We start from the raw sequence: 16,870 nt of genomic DNA, 5'->3' as shown, positions 1-16,870 counted from the left end.
AAATACAAGCATAAAAGTACTTGTGAACTGAGCAGGTTTTAATTCCCAAGCTATTGTTGGTAGAAAGTCGAGGCGACTGAAATGCCATTTTTTGCAAGTATTTTTCTAACAATCTCCATGGCAATCTAACAATCGGGATCAGAGGTCCTTCACTCAGAGGTATGGCAGCTTTTGAGCCGGTGCCCCCTTCAGAGGGGCTGCACCCTTCTCCCCATTGACAGCCACATCTGGATGCTATCAGGAGGAACTGGCATGCCTGCTTGCCACAAATACCAAGCGGTTAGCAAACTGACTCCAGCAGCCGATGCTGGCCACTTTCCCACTCTCTGTTTACACAATGTGCCACTAACCTGTTGAGTCCGAGGTTTGTAAGGAGAGCTGCTCTCTAGGTCGGCCAGAATGCTGGTCAGAGAGTCAATTTCTGCATCTAAACTGGACCGCCTCTCCTCAAGCGTCTTGCCACCAGGATTCACCTTAAAGAAGAAAGAAGAGTTTCAGTTATTCAAACCACTTGGCCTGGCACATGGTTTCTTACTGTCCTCGTGGATCTGCTACCATACCCCCGCAATAAGTCTTGGGTTGCAGGGACAAACATGCTGAAATACTATAGCTCTCTCCCAGAACCAGCAGCAAGCCTCCATCTCACAAGGATTCAGCCTGCTTTGGGGCTTTTCGTCATGCATTTCCCACAATGGTCCCATTGTCTGAAGTTGACTTGGAGGATTATGCAACTCAGCGTGCAATCTGTTACTGAGGTGAGGAGGCAGGACCATCCCTGCTCCCGCAGATAGAGAAGATGTATTTTAGCAGGACACATGGCTGGGCAGCAAGGCTGTGGTAGGCTTGGAGCACCTCCATTCTGAGAGCATCTCTTCTGCCACATCCCCATCCCAGATGAAGCACAAACAGAGCAGAGCTGCAAGCCACAGCAGCCAGCAACCGGCCACCTGCACCTGTTATTATTTTAAATCAATCCGTGGTAGCTATACCTGTCTGATTCAACACTTCTTCACAATTTCCATCTAAAAAATGAGCTCCTTCAAGAAGGCATGAAAAAGTTCAATTCATTTCTAGCAGATACAAGGTGAAGGGCATGATTTGCAATAAGCGGTCACAAAAAAACATAAGGTCCTTGTGAAAAGGGCTATTATGCAGGAAAGCCCATGCCCACAGCAAATACCAACCTACAGCCAGGACCCTTTCCGATGTCTCAATACATCTTGCTTTCTCTCTGCTTTCAAAACAGCCCAGCACCACTTGTACCCAGGCTGCTAGGGACACTCACTTGGAAGGGAAGAGAAATGAATTTTCACCATGACCACCCACCTCCAAAAGTAAAACCCAGGCCTCAGCACTACAGAACAGTACATGATCCCCAAGCTATTGTTCAAGGGCTGCACTGCAATCCCTGCTAAAATAAGCATTTTAAAAGAGGACTCGTTCACACCCTTTGTTTTTGAAAAATCAACCTAGTCCAAAACCTCTGGGAAAGATCTGTGCTATACAGCAGTACCTCCCGGCAGTGCACGAAGGTGGGTACAAGCTAGGAAACATCTCCCTCCTCAATGTTTTCAGTACTTTGGAAATTAGGCTCTGGCAGGATTTAGAAGTTCAAGAAAACCAGCTAAGGATCCCCATCAGGTGTGAGATAGGTGCCAGGAGCCTACCCAACTTAGCCAACCACGTTTAGGGCATGCGCAGAAACCAAAGTTCTTGAGTCAAGTGAAATATTACACACTGAAAGTCTTTTCTTAACCTGAGTCATAGTCAATATTTTTCTTCTGTCCTTCCATGTCTGACTTATCTGCAAATTCTCCAGACGGAGTCTCTCTGCATATGTACAACTACAGAGCTCAGTGCAGAAGAGCTCACTCACAGCTTGACTACTACAATAATAAAAATACTAAAGAATTACCTAACAACTCACGTAATTTGAACTGTAAAGCCTGTTCAGACCGTACCAGCACCTCCCCACAGACAATCCAGCTCTGTTTGCCTTCACTCTCACCAAGTTACTTCAATTTTCCAAGCCAAAAATTCGCCTTTCCCTTTGGCTCACCGTCTGCTCCAGATAGTTTTTATTTAAATTTCATTTCAGGAGCACTCGATCATTACCTGTTTTACAGAACTCCCCAGTCATCAATCCGACACAGAAATGGCAAGTTGGTCAAAGAGAGACAGACTATGCAAAGCAGGCAGGCTCTGATCTGCCAAGCTTATACGTGCTAAGGCATTCATTAGTTCCTAATGATTATTAAGTCTTATTGGATTACAATAAATTTGGCTTGAGTAACAAGAAAATGGAAGCTCCAATGTGCTTTATGCATGAGCACGTCATTTAAAAGGCTGAGAGTCAGGTTAGAAACTATGTACAAACTCAGTTCTTCTTGCCTATTTTTATTATAGAGCCCCAGTTCATCCATCCAAACTATTGTTCAAAAAAAAGAAATACTTTTCACAGGAATTACCCCAGGCCATTACTCCTGGCTAGCTGTAGGCACCTGGATTTTTAAATCTGCAAAAGTCCAATTTCCTTTCCACTATTAGTGCACTTCATGGCTCTTGTTTGGTTTTTCTCCATCCTCCAGTTGTTGGCCTATAACTACAGGGCAGCCACAGGCTTCCCAAACACAAAAACTGTGATTGCTTCACTCCAGAGAATTTTTAAGCTAAGCAGACAAAAGCCAGGCTGGAAAGGGTTGGGAGGTGCAAAGGGCACCCAAGGCCCCAACACTTCAGGTGATAAATCAAGTCAATGGCAGACCCAGGAATAAAACTGGAGCCCATGCACAGCCTGTTTGGTACCCTGACCCTGGAGAGGAAGGATGGTGGCAGATGAGAAGATCAGCCGATTTCATTTCTGCTTCTTAGCATTTCTGGGCCATGTTATTCCCAGGTTCTCATTCCCCAGAACAATTACGCAATAGCTGACTAGCAAATGCTGCAGAACAAGTTGTAAGGCTGTAAAAGTTAAATGTCCTTAGGAAACCTAGCAAAATAAAACAAAATAGCATGGAAACATCTCTATTGATTCTGGGATCTGTAAAAGATTTATTTATTCAATTAAAACATAATCAACATAGATTAAGAGCCCAGTTCTACAAATGCTGGAGCACAATGTAGTACGACAGTGCCAATGAACAATGCTACCGATGTGTGTAAGGGCCTATTGGGACAGGACTGGACTTTAAGTACATTTAAGAAATGGTAATCGTCGCAAAGACAGGTTTCTGCTTGCTCTCTCTTCCCCATCTCCACGAATCTTGCATTTTTCTCCCCACAGCACTCCAGATTCAACCAAGGGATTTGCTGCATGTGGAAACAGGAGAAGAATCTGCAACGCTAATTTTAGCAAGAGGGGGTTAAATTATTTCTCTTCTCATGTTCTTCATCATGACGTTGCTATAAAAGTTTTATGATATTGCTCTGGAACAAAACCCAAGCGCCAGGTCCCAAGGCACAACAGGTTTGCACAGACACGGCTCTGCTCCGAGGAACCCAGACTGGTTAAGCTCACGACCTCGCAGATACAAACACCGGAACCAGAAAGAACTGCTAATTCTATTTCTGTCTGGATTTATGGCATTGTTGCAGACATGTCGCTTGCGCACCCTCCCTTTCAGCCAGCAGAATATGGAAAAATGGGTTTAAAAAGAAAAAGGATGCTATCTTTGGCCCAGCCAACGCGAGTTCGACAAAAAGCAAACATAAGCCAACCCAGTCCAACAAATTACTCATGCCAGAGACTATCCACTCACGTGAACTTCTGCGACGCCTACACTCCTATCCCCTGGCTCAGTCCCTGCTGCGAGGCAAAAGAGAGAAAAACAGCAGAGAGCTTCACTGCTTGGCTTGTTTGTCCACCCATGAATTCTTGGTGTGCAGCTCAGAGCAGCTGTGATGGTAATCTACTCGTGAGCCCTCTCAACCCACTCTGTTCCAATGAAAACTGGCTTTAATTTTGCTAATCCTGCCACCCAATTTTGCTAACCCTACCCTACCAATCAGTGCCAGAGGTGCCCCTGCACCACCCCAAGGGACATTCATTACAGAACATGCAGTGCAGAGAGCAACACGTGGCCTCAAAGTTTGCCTTACTGTGCTAAAAAGGCCGTAAGACTATTCACCAAGCTAGAAGACATGAAAAGCACAATGACTTCCCTAGATGCCACCCTCTGCTACAACCTAGATCACCTACTCCTATCACATTTTGCAGGTTACAGCAGAGAAATAAGAACGCTTCTTGTTTGTCCAAGCCAGCTCCTTGCAATGGGCTCAAAAGAGAAGAATCTGGCTCCCAGATGTCCTTCCTAGCTCCTGCTCCAAATTCCTTTCCCTACCCAGACCCAGCCGCCTCTCTTTTATTCTCTGTTTTCCCCTCTCTCCATGCCCTGTTTGCTGTCACGCAGTGCTGCAGCCTGGGACAGTCATTAGCCCCTGGGATGAGGGATGCAATGTGGTCTGGGTTGCCAGGTTGGCTTCTGAGCCTCTACAGGAAATCATGTTGATGTCCAGTGGTGTTGCTGTGTCAGGGAAAGATGGAGGGGGGCTTTGCAGTAGCAACCTCCTGACTTACATGGACAGCAGGTTAGAAGTGACCTCAGAGTCCCAGGGTATATTTTCTTCCAAAACAAGGCTACAGCCAAACTCCTGAACACCTTCAGAGCATCAGGACTTTGCTCACCACAGTGCAATTTTCCAGCATTAAGATCCACCTTCTCCCCATCCACCTTAGCCTTGCTCAAGTCTTCTCTAAAGTAGGTTGAGCTGAGTGCGTTTCATGAGCATAGTGGCCAGCTCATCCTCTGCGCTGTGCCCCAGGAACACGAGTTGTTGTTATTGGGAAATGCAATGCTGTTATATATGTACAGACACGTCCAAGACAGCAGAGCTACAGCCAGACACACAACCTTCTTCGTAGCATCAGCTTGCTCTGCACACCGTGCTACCACAAGTCACTGATAACCTCATAACTCACAAGTGGAAGAATGGAGATGAACACCATGGATATTAAGAAAGGTCATAGCTAATGACTCAAAACAAACTGGCTGGGGGCCCCCAGTGCCCTCTGCTCTTGGTACATCAGTTTTATTGGCAGCCTGAGGTGCTTGGGGAGCTCTCTTTGGGCTGCAACAGGTCAACACTGTTTGCACTTACACATCCAAGAACGGGGAAAAGCAGGGAGCAAAAAAGCCCTTTACAGCAAAGACAGTCATGGAAAGGAAGGACTAAAGCAACAAGAGAGTGAGGAAGAGGGGAATTTAGGCAAACCAGGGGTAGGCAGTAAATAAAGACTTTTGCCCTGAAAGACTTTATTGTCTTTTCCTCCAGCAAATGCAACTGAGCCACAGATGAGGCAGCAGAGCTGATAAATTCAGCGACCGCTGCCTGCTTCCTGCAGGTTGCACCCACAGCAGCCACCTGCCGTGCCCTGCAGGCTGTCAAAATCCTCGGGTAGGCACTGAGGTGGTAGGAAGAGCAAATGAAACAGCTCTCCAAACAAGGAGTTAGCATCTCCTTCTACTCCATGGCCTCGGGCACTGGGCTTAGAGCCGACGACAGAAAGAAGGATAGGGCTCTTATTTCCTGTTTTAGCTGGGGGCAGGCAGGGGAGAGGAGGGAAAGATGTTTGATTTTGATGGCATCCACTATCCATACAAGAAGAGACTGTGAGAAATTTTAACCAGGAAGAAGAAAAGAAATGATTCAGTCTTGATATACTTTAGGCTGGGGTTTCTGTTTAATTTTTCCTTTTTTTTTCCTCCTTTCTTTGCACTTTCTCCAACAATACCACTGCCAGAGGCAAGATCCTTTTCAGACACACACCCCTGCTACCCCATCTCTCTCGCTGTAGAATTTCCCAGTTTTCTTTCCAAGGCGTAAAAGCCATCCAAAGCACAAAAAGACACTGCAGCGGCAAGAAGATGCACCCTCAAGGGCATGTATCAGGAAAATGAGGCACCTTGAAGATGAGCTGCTGTGTCTATTCTCTCCTGAGCTTAAAGACAAGTGCAAACATTTTGTTTCAAATTCCCTAATGTAAATTAAAACAGTCCCAAGAGGCGGCCCCACCAAGCACACACATGGAGACACCAGCTGACTGCAGCATTTGGAGTGAGGGGGGTCTAAGATGCTTGATTGATGCCTAATCACCGTTCCAGGCACCAAGGAGGGGCTGGAAAAGTAGTCGTGCCCTTTAAAAACAGAAAGATTGAGTCTTTTGAAACAAATCCGAAATGATGGAAGATTTCAGCAGATGTGACCGCAGTGATTTCACCAGACGTGATTGTATCAAGGATCTAATAGAAAAGAACTTCCCTGCTGTTCCATCAGGCTGAAGCCAGGCCTGAAATATCCTTTTTAGTCTTTTGATGACATCAAGGATAAAAGCCAAAGGGAAGTTAGGTTTTGATTTATTTTTTCCCCTGCTCTTTCTTTTTTTTCAGGCACGGAATAGTTTTACCTGGTTTGTGTTGCTGGATATTAGCCGGACGAAAGGAAAACACTTCAAAAGTTTGAAGTGGGCTGTTCAAAGGCATCATTCAGTGTCTCTTGGATGCTGCTGTCATTTAACTGAGCAACATTGCTCCAACTCTGGCCACTTTTGAAGATCTCCCCATAAGGAGGCAGGTGGGCCTACCTGGAATGGGACTTAAATGAGGTGGGGGGCGATCATCCACTAAACACCAGCCTACCTTACTGCCCCAAAAAGGGCAAATAAATGTGCCAAATATCTTCCCTTGGCAAAGTTCACTCCAGCAGTTATGCCCCAGCAAACTGTGGAAGACCCAGCAGGGTAAAGGGGGCTGTGCTCCTGACGTCCAAGCTCAGCTCAGTCCCAGACCTATGGCATGGGTCTGGGGTAGCCACCGTCCCACATTCAATTTCTCCACCCATGTAAAATGTAAATAGCACTGGGTATCCTGAGGATTAACTGATTTTATCTCTGAAGCAGCAAGGTGTTGTAAAGAACTGCATGGGCTTACAGCTGGGGCAAATGAACAACCAGATGAAGAAAAGTTATTTGCTAAGCATTGCTAGGAGACATCTTGCAAAACGTTAACAACCAATTTATAAACTCGCTGTGGAGTAGGAGGCTTATAAAAAGGACAAATAATAAAAATTAAAAAAACAAAACAGAGAAAGCAGATAACAGAAGAAGAAAGCATGAAAGTAGAAGGCATCAGTCTCAAAACAAAGAAAAGGGGGTAGGTGTTTCATCACACAACATGCTGCTAAGCTGCAGAGCTACTTCTGCTGCAAGACGCTGTGGTTGCTATGAGTTTGCATGGACTTCAAAAGCAGCTGGAGAAACACACGCAAGAAAACTCCACCAAGATACTTTAAAAATAAATAAAAAATCCGCCGTGCTTCCTTTTCTACATGTTTCTCTGGATACTCAGTACTGACCATTGCTGGTCTGATTTGGCTGTCTATACACATTTACATGAAGCCTCCACTTGTGCTTTATATCCAGCAGCTGACACTAGCCAGGAGTCACTTCTTCTGCTGGCGGGTACATGTCAGTCTCTGCAGGTTAATAACTGACCGTCACCTTAGTGCCAGGGCTTGGACCAACACCTGGAAACCCACTTCTTTCCTCCTTGTAGCCAAGACAACAGAAATCACAGCCAATTGCACTCAGCCTCCTGGGACACATATATGAAAGACAGCGAAGACTTTGTTGCAGTTATGAATCTGTATGACAATAAAGATTTATATTTCCCTAGAGATCAGCGTGACTGGCACTGCTCACATACAATAGTTAGGAAACTAGGAAAATAAGCACTGTCCCAAGGAGCTTATTGTCAACTGGATACCAGCCCCAGGAAGGGAAAGCAGGTAGAGGGCTTGGAGCGAGGTGCTGCAACTCAGAGACACAACCAAGCTCCTTCTGGCCACCAGATGAAGACACTAATCCACCAGGCCAACCCAGCTTCTTAACGGACATTTCATTCCTGTATTTGCTCTCCCAGCCCTGGCAAAACATGCCAGAAGACAACAAACCGCTGTCCAAGCCATCCAAGCTCCAGCTGCAATTTCACTGCAGGATGGCCCTGATTTCACATGATCAGAGGGCTGGATCCAAGCCACCGCCATGCCGAACGCTGGCTCGTGGGGCAGTGGCCCTTCTTCCATCACTGTTTAATAAGCCATTGCCCTCTGCACATCCTGAGAGGGGCCCCAATCCCGAAACCAGCACCTTGGCTCCGCTCAGGGGCAGGATGCCACCAGTGCGGATGGGCAGCGGTAATGCCAGGGCAGAGCCCAGGACTTCCAAACAGCTCCTGCCCCTAACACTGGAGAGGAGCTTTTGTCGCAAACACCCACAGTTTGTCCAGACTTCTCAAGACCACAGAAGAGGATTTGGCCCTGGATATTGGATGAGTGAGGAGAAACAAAAAAAGATGAAGCTGCACCACAGAGGTTTAGCCAACAGGCTCCATGGCCTGGGGCACGCTCTGCTGAAGCACTGGGTCCAAGGCCAGCAGCCAATGACCCTGGTGGCTGGGATGGGACATGGGTAATAGCCCATGAGGAGATGGGCAACACTCCCTGTCTCGTTGCCACCCTTGAGGACAACAGAAGGCAATTATGTGACAGAAGTAAAGAGGATGCAGCAAATAGGTCAAAGCACTCAACAAGATCTGCCTTGCAGCCGAGGTGTGCGCCTGTAGGTGCCCCAAAGCTGGAGATGCCAACACAGAGGTCCTGTGCTGTCTGGTCCCCGCAGCCCCCATCTGCTCTGCCCCAGGACAGCGTTATCCAGCCCCCTGCTCCCCGTATCACAGACTGACACCTCTGCCTCGGGCATTCCAACCTACACCTGGCTTTTTCGGGTTTCTGACCACTGCATTTTGCTAATGGAGGAAGTTCTGGAGATTTCAAGGTTGGCTAAACGGTTTCAAAACTGCTGTGCTACTGAAAAACAGCAAAATAGCAAATATCATTCAGTCGACCGGAGGATCTTTGTACTATGGGCCAGCTAGTACATGGGGAAGAGGCACCATGATCCTCAAGCACATGAAAGCAACAGGATGGATTTGATAAGGAACAGTCAAGGGATGAAGAGAGAGGAGGAGTCCCACGAGCCGACATCTGCCAGAGCAGCAGACCCAACAGTCCTGATAGTTTACTTAACATGTCTGATCAAAAGCTTTGGGAGTCTTGTCTGTGTTAAGTGCTACCAGATGCAAAATCAGCAGCAAGATGAGAAGTGTATTAATAAACTAAGGAGGCACATAAAGTTATTTGAAAACTGAATGGGGAAGATGGGGAGAGAAGGGGGAGAATAAAACCAGTTTATTTTTCCATTAAGGCAATTTAATATTCTCCGGGTGGAGTTACAATCACTCGTCCTTGGGAATTAAATTGAATTAGTGAAACGTTCCTGTTCATCCGCAGCATATACAATATAAAGTGGAATATATTGCTTTTTTCTTTATGCCTTCTGCAGGACAGCGTTACCTCTCTGTTCATGGGGCAAGAATAGCTGGCCATGAAATCCTTTTGACCCAGCATGACTTTCACTGACTGTAACTAACTTTACAGCAGCAGGGAATATATCCTTTTTCTTTTAATTAATGCAATTACATTAGGACTCGTTATTGATAATTATGGTGACTGCTAAAAGTTTCCCCTTTCTTTGCCCACTCCCCCGCCAACTTAAAATCTGCTCCAATATCGTCACAAATTAATGTTTAATTAGCCATCAAGCAGAGCTGATGTTCCCCGCAGAGTATTGCTGCTTGCAGAAAAACTGAGAACTAAGAGGAGATATCGGATATTTCATCATCTGCCTCCAAGGGGAACCATAACCGAAGAGTAACCAATTACCCCAATACAGTTGCAAAGTTTAATCAATGTAGAAACCAAATGGCTCATTAAGCAATAAAGGAAGACCTTCCCACTGACTCGTATGACGTGAACGTTACATTTATAAAAGATCCCACGGTGATGTCCAAGAGCAAAGACTCCCTTCACCTCCACATTCTGGCCAAGTTGTGATCTTCCTCTTTCCTCTTCTGGCGTAAAAGAAGAGGGAAGAGGAGGATGTTTCCAACGGCACAGGACGTGTCTGACAAGCCATGAATTACACACACCTATGTACAAGGTAAGCTGTCACACCCAGCCCCCCGACTCTGGATCTATATTCCATAAGGGAAAGCCACACCAAACACCAGCTCCCGCCCGGTGCCGCGCCATCCTGGAGCAAAGAAAGCGCAGAGCTGAAGGTGATTTTACTCCTTTCAACACTTCTGGTGAGTCTAGTGCTGAAACACCGTGTCCATTCTGGAAGGCAGCTTTTTAAAAACTTGAGAGACACCCCAGAAAAGCAGAAACAGCTGACGAGACACACGGAGAGCTCACTTGGTTTCACTTATGAAGGAGATTGAGTAGTTCGATAGCAATATCTAAATAGCTTCACAGAAGAAAATACCAGATACCACAAGACTGTCCACCTAGCAAAACAGAAAAACACACAGCAGCCGGGAAGCTGGAGCCAGGGAAATTCCATATAAAAATAACAGAGATATTCACTTATGTAGGTAATTAAATGCTAGAACAAACTTCCAAGATTTCTCCATCTCTTGATGTCTGCGGATCGAGGCTGGATGCCTTTGGTCTCCCTGGGTGACTGGGTGAAGCTTTATGATCTGCAATACGCAGAAGGGCACAGCTGACAATTTAATGGCTCTGCCTGGCCCCCACGTCGACAGAGGTGAGAAAGCAACAGCACTGCCGCATTCATAGAGATCTATTGAAATCACTTTGTGTTTGGACCACTTTAACTGGAAATTAAATTTACATGAACAAACTCTATCCCACACAAGACTGTATATTGTGACAGTTAAATGAAGAGCTTTTAAAAAGGGACACGTCTCAGGCAATTTTAATCAAAAAAGATAGGTTTTGTTAAAGCTACCAATTTCAGAAAATTAAGGTTGACTAAAACTGTTTTTAAAAACTCCTTTTGGAATTTAATCACATGTTGGAAACTCATATGCAGCTGCTTGCGTCACCTGCAAAAAGGCTGTATAAAACATAAGCATATGCTTAATTTTACACGTGTGCTTAAGTTCTATCAACTTTAATGAAGTTTAAGCACACAGTCAAGCTTCTCTGAATTTGAGAAAGCATTCCTGAACATGGGCTGTGAAGCTATTAGGAAATCACCACCAAAAAAAAAAAGTAAAATTAAAATTGGCCAGTCAATTTTCACAGCCTGAATAAGCTCCAAGTCCAGAAGTTAAACATATAACATACTTCTGAATTTGTTTGCTTGTTTTGCTGTAGTAGGAAGGGGTGCACGCCAAAACATTTGCAAGGATTCAAGAATCTCCCAGCGAGCCTGGCAAAATGTCAGCAAAATGGATGTATAAAACTACATGAAAGTCAATGGCTTGGCTTTGGCTTCTGCAGAAATGAGTCACGTTAAAAATCTACTATATGTCTCTCAAAGCTGAGAAGAGGAAAATCTGGACTCTGCCTCAGTCCGCACGTTTTTGGGGCGGTTGATGGCTGCAGTTCATGGGCAGGCAAGCCTCAGCTGGGAAGACCCTGCAGTTCTGATTCATGGAGGAAGGTCCTTGCCTTCAAGAAGTTTTCAATCTCATTTTCCAAACCATTAGGCCCACTTTTACCTTCCCTTCAAGGCTGCCAGATGCGTGTCTGGTATTTGATTTGGCTGGATGACCGTGGGCTTTCTTTCTTTTTTAACAACTACCTCCTTGTTTGGACACCTTACCTTCTACACATTTCCTAAGTGAGAACCTCAGCTGAAGAAAAAGGACCTGCATTACACAGAAACCTGAACAACAACTCATGTGCGCTGCCCAGAGACCGCTGCAAAACCCTGCAGAGAGGATCCTCAGTGTGCAGATCCCTCCCAGGTGAGCTCCAAGGTTTATTTTGATGTCCGTATGCAGATACATGAATGCGAGTTGTTGTTTTTCAATAACAATTCATGCATCAGAAAATGTGGTGTCCCCAGGACACATTAGACCTCAGGAAAATATCTTTTAACTGTCTTTCTGCCTGGGGCCAACACCGCCACAGAAGCCAAATGGGATTTCCTTCTGCACAGAAAGTATATTCCCTACCCAAATCTCTTTAAGAGGCTCACCCGACCTTAGCACCGACCAAACACCGCTCCCAGAGGGCAGCCCTACCAGCACCCACGGGAAGCGTGACGCCCAAATGTCTGCACAGACCTCGGCAGTGGCATCTTTTGGGAACACACAGAGGGGTACTGCAGGGCAGAACCAGGGGAATTTGCAGAGCCAGAGAGAGGGGGAGGAAGGGGAGAATGACTCAGGAGCGAGTGGAGTAACAGAGCTGAAGAGGAAGGCTAGACCTGGGACGTGACAAGACATGAGGCTGTTTCCGTGGCAAGAGAGAGACGTGGAAATGAGAAGATGGGGAGAGAAGGAGCTGTAGCTTGGGACTGTTGAACGAGAGGAGTTTGTACGGCACCTCTGGTGGAGCTGTCACTTGCTGGCTTCAGCAGTACTTGGGATTTGCTACAGCTTTCCCCAACATTTCTATTTTACCTCCCACACCACTAAAACCAAAACCCTAAAAATGTCATATGATGTTTTCGAGATGCTCTTCCTTATCTGTTCTAGCTGCGTTAAAGCTAATCAACATCCTGCATTTTCATCAGCAAATCAAAACTGAAAAATACTATTGTGGGGAATGGTCCTGCAAAGATGGAGTTTAATGGCAGCAGAGACTTAAAATCATGCCTGCTCCTCTGTCCTGGAACAAATTCCTCCAGCTCTGTCTACAACAACATTTCTTGGTGGTATTTCTACCACCTTTCAGCTTGCTCAATCGCTGTGCCACACGCTCTTTGCAGAGGCAACATTTTATGACAACAAACCCATCATGGCAGCTGAAGCTGTTTTTCACCAGCAATGGAAACTGAAAAACAGAGACAGGAATCTGCATTTGAGCTACTTCCATTCTTGGAAATTAGATGCTCTCACAACTTCTCCATGTCTCATTACTGACAGGCAAAATTTGCATCAAAACCAGGATGAAGTTTGCCCTACTCTTTGAACTACTCCAGGGCTGTAAAACTGAATTTAGACAGACAACTGGGTTCTCCAATCAGTATAGCTGTATTTCCTTTCACCTTGTTTGACCAAAGCTCATTTCTTTACCGCACAGCATCAAAGTACTTAAAGCACCAAAACCAAGGTGGGAATATGGCTCCGTCTGCTCTGTCACGTTCCAGCCTACCACCATGCCCAAGATGCATGGAAAGACTTTGACTCTCTAAACCACATCTTCCAATCCCAGCCAGCTTCATAGAAAAGGCGTAATAATTTGTCTGCTGCAATTTTCAGAATTCCTTCTTGCTACTGACAGTCTGTTTGTCTTAGTTTCACCGCTGCATTACAGTTACCTGATGCAACACAGGCTATCCAGGATTTGACACAGGAGCAAATGATCTTGCAAGAAATCTTTCCTAGGACCTGCTAATCCAACAGAAGATTTGAATAGCTCTCAGAAATGAGAAGAATGAAAATTTCTAAAATTCTGATCATGTTATCTGACTCTCTTCCATCACTTAGCTCATGTGCTTTGTCTGTCTGTCCACATCTGTCCACATCTTCATTATCTTTTTCTGTTCCCTCTGCTTAAATAATTCTACCTTGGATACAGTGATGTTTTTGCTTCCTTTTTGTCTGTCACAGGCCAGTACTAGCTCTGACAGGAGAAAATTGCCTGCTTTTTCTGCATGATCTCCATGCCTCCCCTATTACTTTCCACATTCATGTCTCTATTACCCACGGGTGGATAATCCAGGTTGCAGATTAACCTCTCTGCAGGTGCCAGGACTGAACCTGACTCCAGCGCCAGCAGTGTGACAGTGTCCCACAAAGAGACGTACCCACACGAGCCAGGAGGTGCCCACCACGGCTTGTAACCTCGGGCACAGCACCGGGGCACCACAGCCACGCTGTTGGGACCCGAGCCGGCACATGGGCATAACACTGCCCTGTGTCTCAACCTGGGATGGTTCTAGCTTGATGATCTCTGAACATCACAATCGGCAACATCTCTGACCTTTCTGTTTCCTATTACAGCTTCTTAGATGGTCCCATACCCTTATTTACATATGATCTGTATTACGCTTTTGCTTTCTTCTGCTCCCTCACCTCATCACCCGCTGTATGGCAGATTATCAAAAGCCGCTCTGTTCCATCTCCGAAAGCGTCTCCCAGCCCCAGTCACAACCCTCCTCCCAAAGAAGGCACGAGTGTGCACCAGTGCAGGTCCTGGCTCATCCTGTGTGCTGTGTTACTATATTAAACAATAACATAACAAATACATTAAATAACACAGCAATAAGCATGATGAAAATAATGAGCACAGTTAACTGTTTGGATCCTTGCTTCCTTTGTAGTCCTTGCCGAGAGGTTTAGCTATTAAAGGCTGTATTGCATTATAACATTGCCAAGATATTAATAGCCAGGCAGAGAGATGAATGGCAAGCTTACGCTGTACAATTAAAACTTTTCCAGTTTACCCTTTCAGTAAAATTTGTGGTTTATAATAAGCATCTTTGTCTATTCTGAAGAGAGTAAGGATTGGAAAGTTACATAGATGGGAACAGAGGTTCATTAAAGATTTAAAATAGAATGTGGTTTGGCATTGTAAAACAAACATGCGTATAAGATGGGTTGCATCAAGAGCTGCCTGAAAGAAATGCTCAGTGTTCCTTTTCTCTTCTGATCCTGGATCTACTGGTCCTGCTACCCACAGAAAGGGATAAAAAAGCAGCAGGGATAAAATGTGCATGCTTGTTCCCCAATAACGTGGAGGTCTGCTCTATATCCCCACTCATTATGCATTTCTCATACGTATATAGAGTGTGTATATATATATGCATATGAGAAAAACATGCATTTTATCTATCACGCAACCAGGTATTGATCAACGTACGCAGACTTTGTATTACTGATTTTTCTCACCTTAGTGCCTAGAAACCCTTAGTATAGAGCAAACACGTATTGACCTGTAGAGAGCCAGTGAGCATTTAAACATGCAGAGAGCATACATATTATTTGTTCAAATCTAATTCAGAGCACAGCACATTCCTGTTTCTCAAACACACGAGGAAGGCAGAAGGGAGACAGATCAAAAGCATTCCTGCAAAGCCCAGGTTTGAGTAAGGGGGTTAACATTACCAGGTAATTTATTTATACTGCTGGACACGGCTTCAATTTAGATAAAAGGCAGTCGCTTATCACATGAGTTTTAATAAATCAGGTTAGGAGTCCCAGAAATCTGCAAAAGCTAGATCTTGACTGGCAAGCGATACACACAGACTATGGCTTTATTTACAGAGTCACGGGGAGCTACCGCTCCTTGCCCGGAGCCAGGCAGCCCTGCCGGCAGCAAGAGCTGCGCTGCGTTACCCATGTTCCTCGCCAGCGAGCACCTACACCCAGGCCAATAATCCCAATGATTAACAAAATCAAGCACTAGAGGGAGGCTGAACACGTTCTGCTCTCTTTGGTCTTTTCGGCTTCTCCAAACATAAAAGGCAGGCGATTTAAAGCAAGCCCAGCACCCAGGCAGAGCCCAGCCACCACACCGCCGAGCAGGAGATGTGCTATTTAAGGCAGCACCCCCTGTAGGCAAAAATCACGCTCTTCCCTCCCCAACTATTTGTCAATATGTGCACCCAAAAAAAAAAATAAAAAATCCTCCGTTCCGGCTGTTTCCTTAGCCAGTGAGTCACAGTCCACGAAGAGGCACCACCACCGCCGCTCACTGGGAGGGAGTCAGACAGCAAAATGCCTGGCAACCTCCTCCGTAACAAGGATGAGGCTCTCGCCACTCGCATCTATCAACACGTTCCCACCTTCTCCCAGGCGTGAGCGCTAGGGAGGAGCGAGACGGGTCTCTCTGAACAGCCTTGTAGAGGAAGGCGCATACACCTTCAGACAGCATTTCTCCTCCCCAAATTCCTTGGCAATAGGAATTTGAGCCCTTTGGCTGATTTCCTGCGTATCGAAACAGGACGGTACAACCTAGCCCGTGAGTCCAGTAGGTCTGAACGTGAGAACAGCTCCTGCCCACGTACAGAGCAGCACTGCAGCCCCTCCATGCATAGGTGGTTATAACAAGAACTGGTGTATTAAACTATTTTATCATAGAATCATAGAACGGTTTGGGTTGGAAGGGACCTTCAAAGATCATCTAGTTCCAACCCCCCTGCCACGGGCAGGGACACCTTCCACTAGATCAGGTTGCTCAAAGCCCCATCCAACCTGGCCTTGGACACTTCCAGGGAGGAGGCATTTACGACTTCTCTGGGCAACCTGTTCCAGTGTCTCACCACGCTCACAGTAAAGAATTTCTTCCTAATATCTACTCTAAATCCACCCTTCATGCAACTGTTCAAAGTCTGATTGTTTCTTCACTCTAAACCCCATCCTAAACCACTCTTCACATCCTTTTTGGTATACCCCAAATTCTTTCCGGTCTCAGCCACTGGTGGTATTTACTCATTAATTCACAGTTTTTACAGTAATGAGGTGGTGCAATGTAGCAGACAGAATTGTTCTGGGATGCAGGAGATCTGGGTTCTATTTTTAGCCTACCACTGGTCAGCCTGGTGACCCAGGCAAAGCACTTTCCCTGCTTCAGCTTCCTTATCAGGGAGAGACTGGTATTTCTTTTGTAAACTGTTTTGTGGCCTGTCAATAAAAAACACACTGGTAACAGCCAGGGGTTGTTGGGAAAGAGGCGATCTCCAGCTGAATACAATCCTCTCCTTTCCATGATGTGGTAGCATCTACAGGGTCCCAAATGAAAATCAGACCCACACTGCAGACACAGCACCTGC

General features: G+C 45.8%; 1 protein-coding gene across 10 annotated transcripts in view; it reads right to left on the bottom strand.

Moving 5' to 3' along the window:
- LPP (LIM domain containing preferred translocation partner in lipoma) overlaps nucleotides 1-16,870 on the bottom strand; it is an 826,113-nt gene that overhangs the window by 639,420 nt on the left and 169,823 nt on the right. For all 10 annotated transcript variants that reach the window (XR_012776441.1, XM_075507128.1, XM_075507132.1 and 7 more), the window contains one exon: nucleotides 351-473. Coding sequence is in view for 9 of the 10 variants with exons in the window: in XM_075507128.1 (XP_075363243.1) it covers nucleotides 351-473 (123 nt within the window). In the remaining variant the exon portion in view is untranslated. The remainder of the gene's footprint in view (nucleotides 1-350; nucleotides 474-16,870) is intronic.

Source organism: Mycteria americana, chromosome 7 (assembly GCF_035582795.1).
Source record: "Mycteria americana isolate JAX WOST 10 ecotype Jacksonville Zoo and Gardens chromosome 7, USCA_MyAme_1.0, whole genome shotgun sequence".
NCBI lineage: Eukaryota > Metazoa > Chordata > Aves > Ciconiiformes > Ciconiidae > Mycteria > Mycteria americana.
The sequence above is the reverse complement of the archived record's forward strand: the minus strand, read 5'-3'. Positions and strand labels throughout refer to the sequence as shown.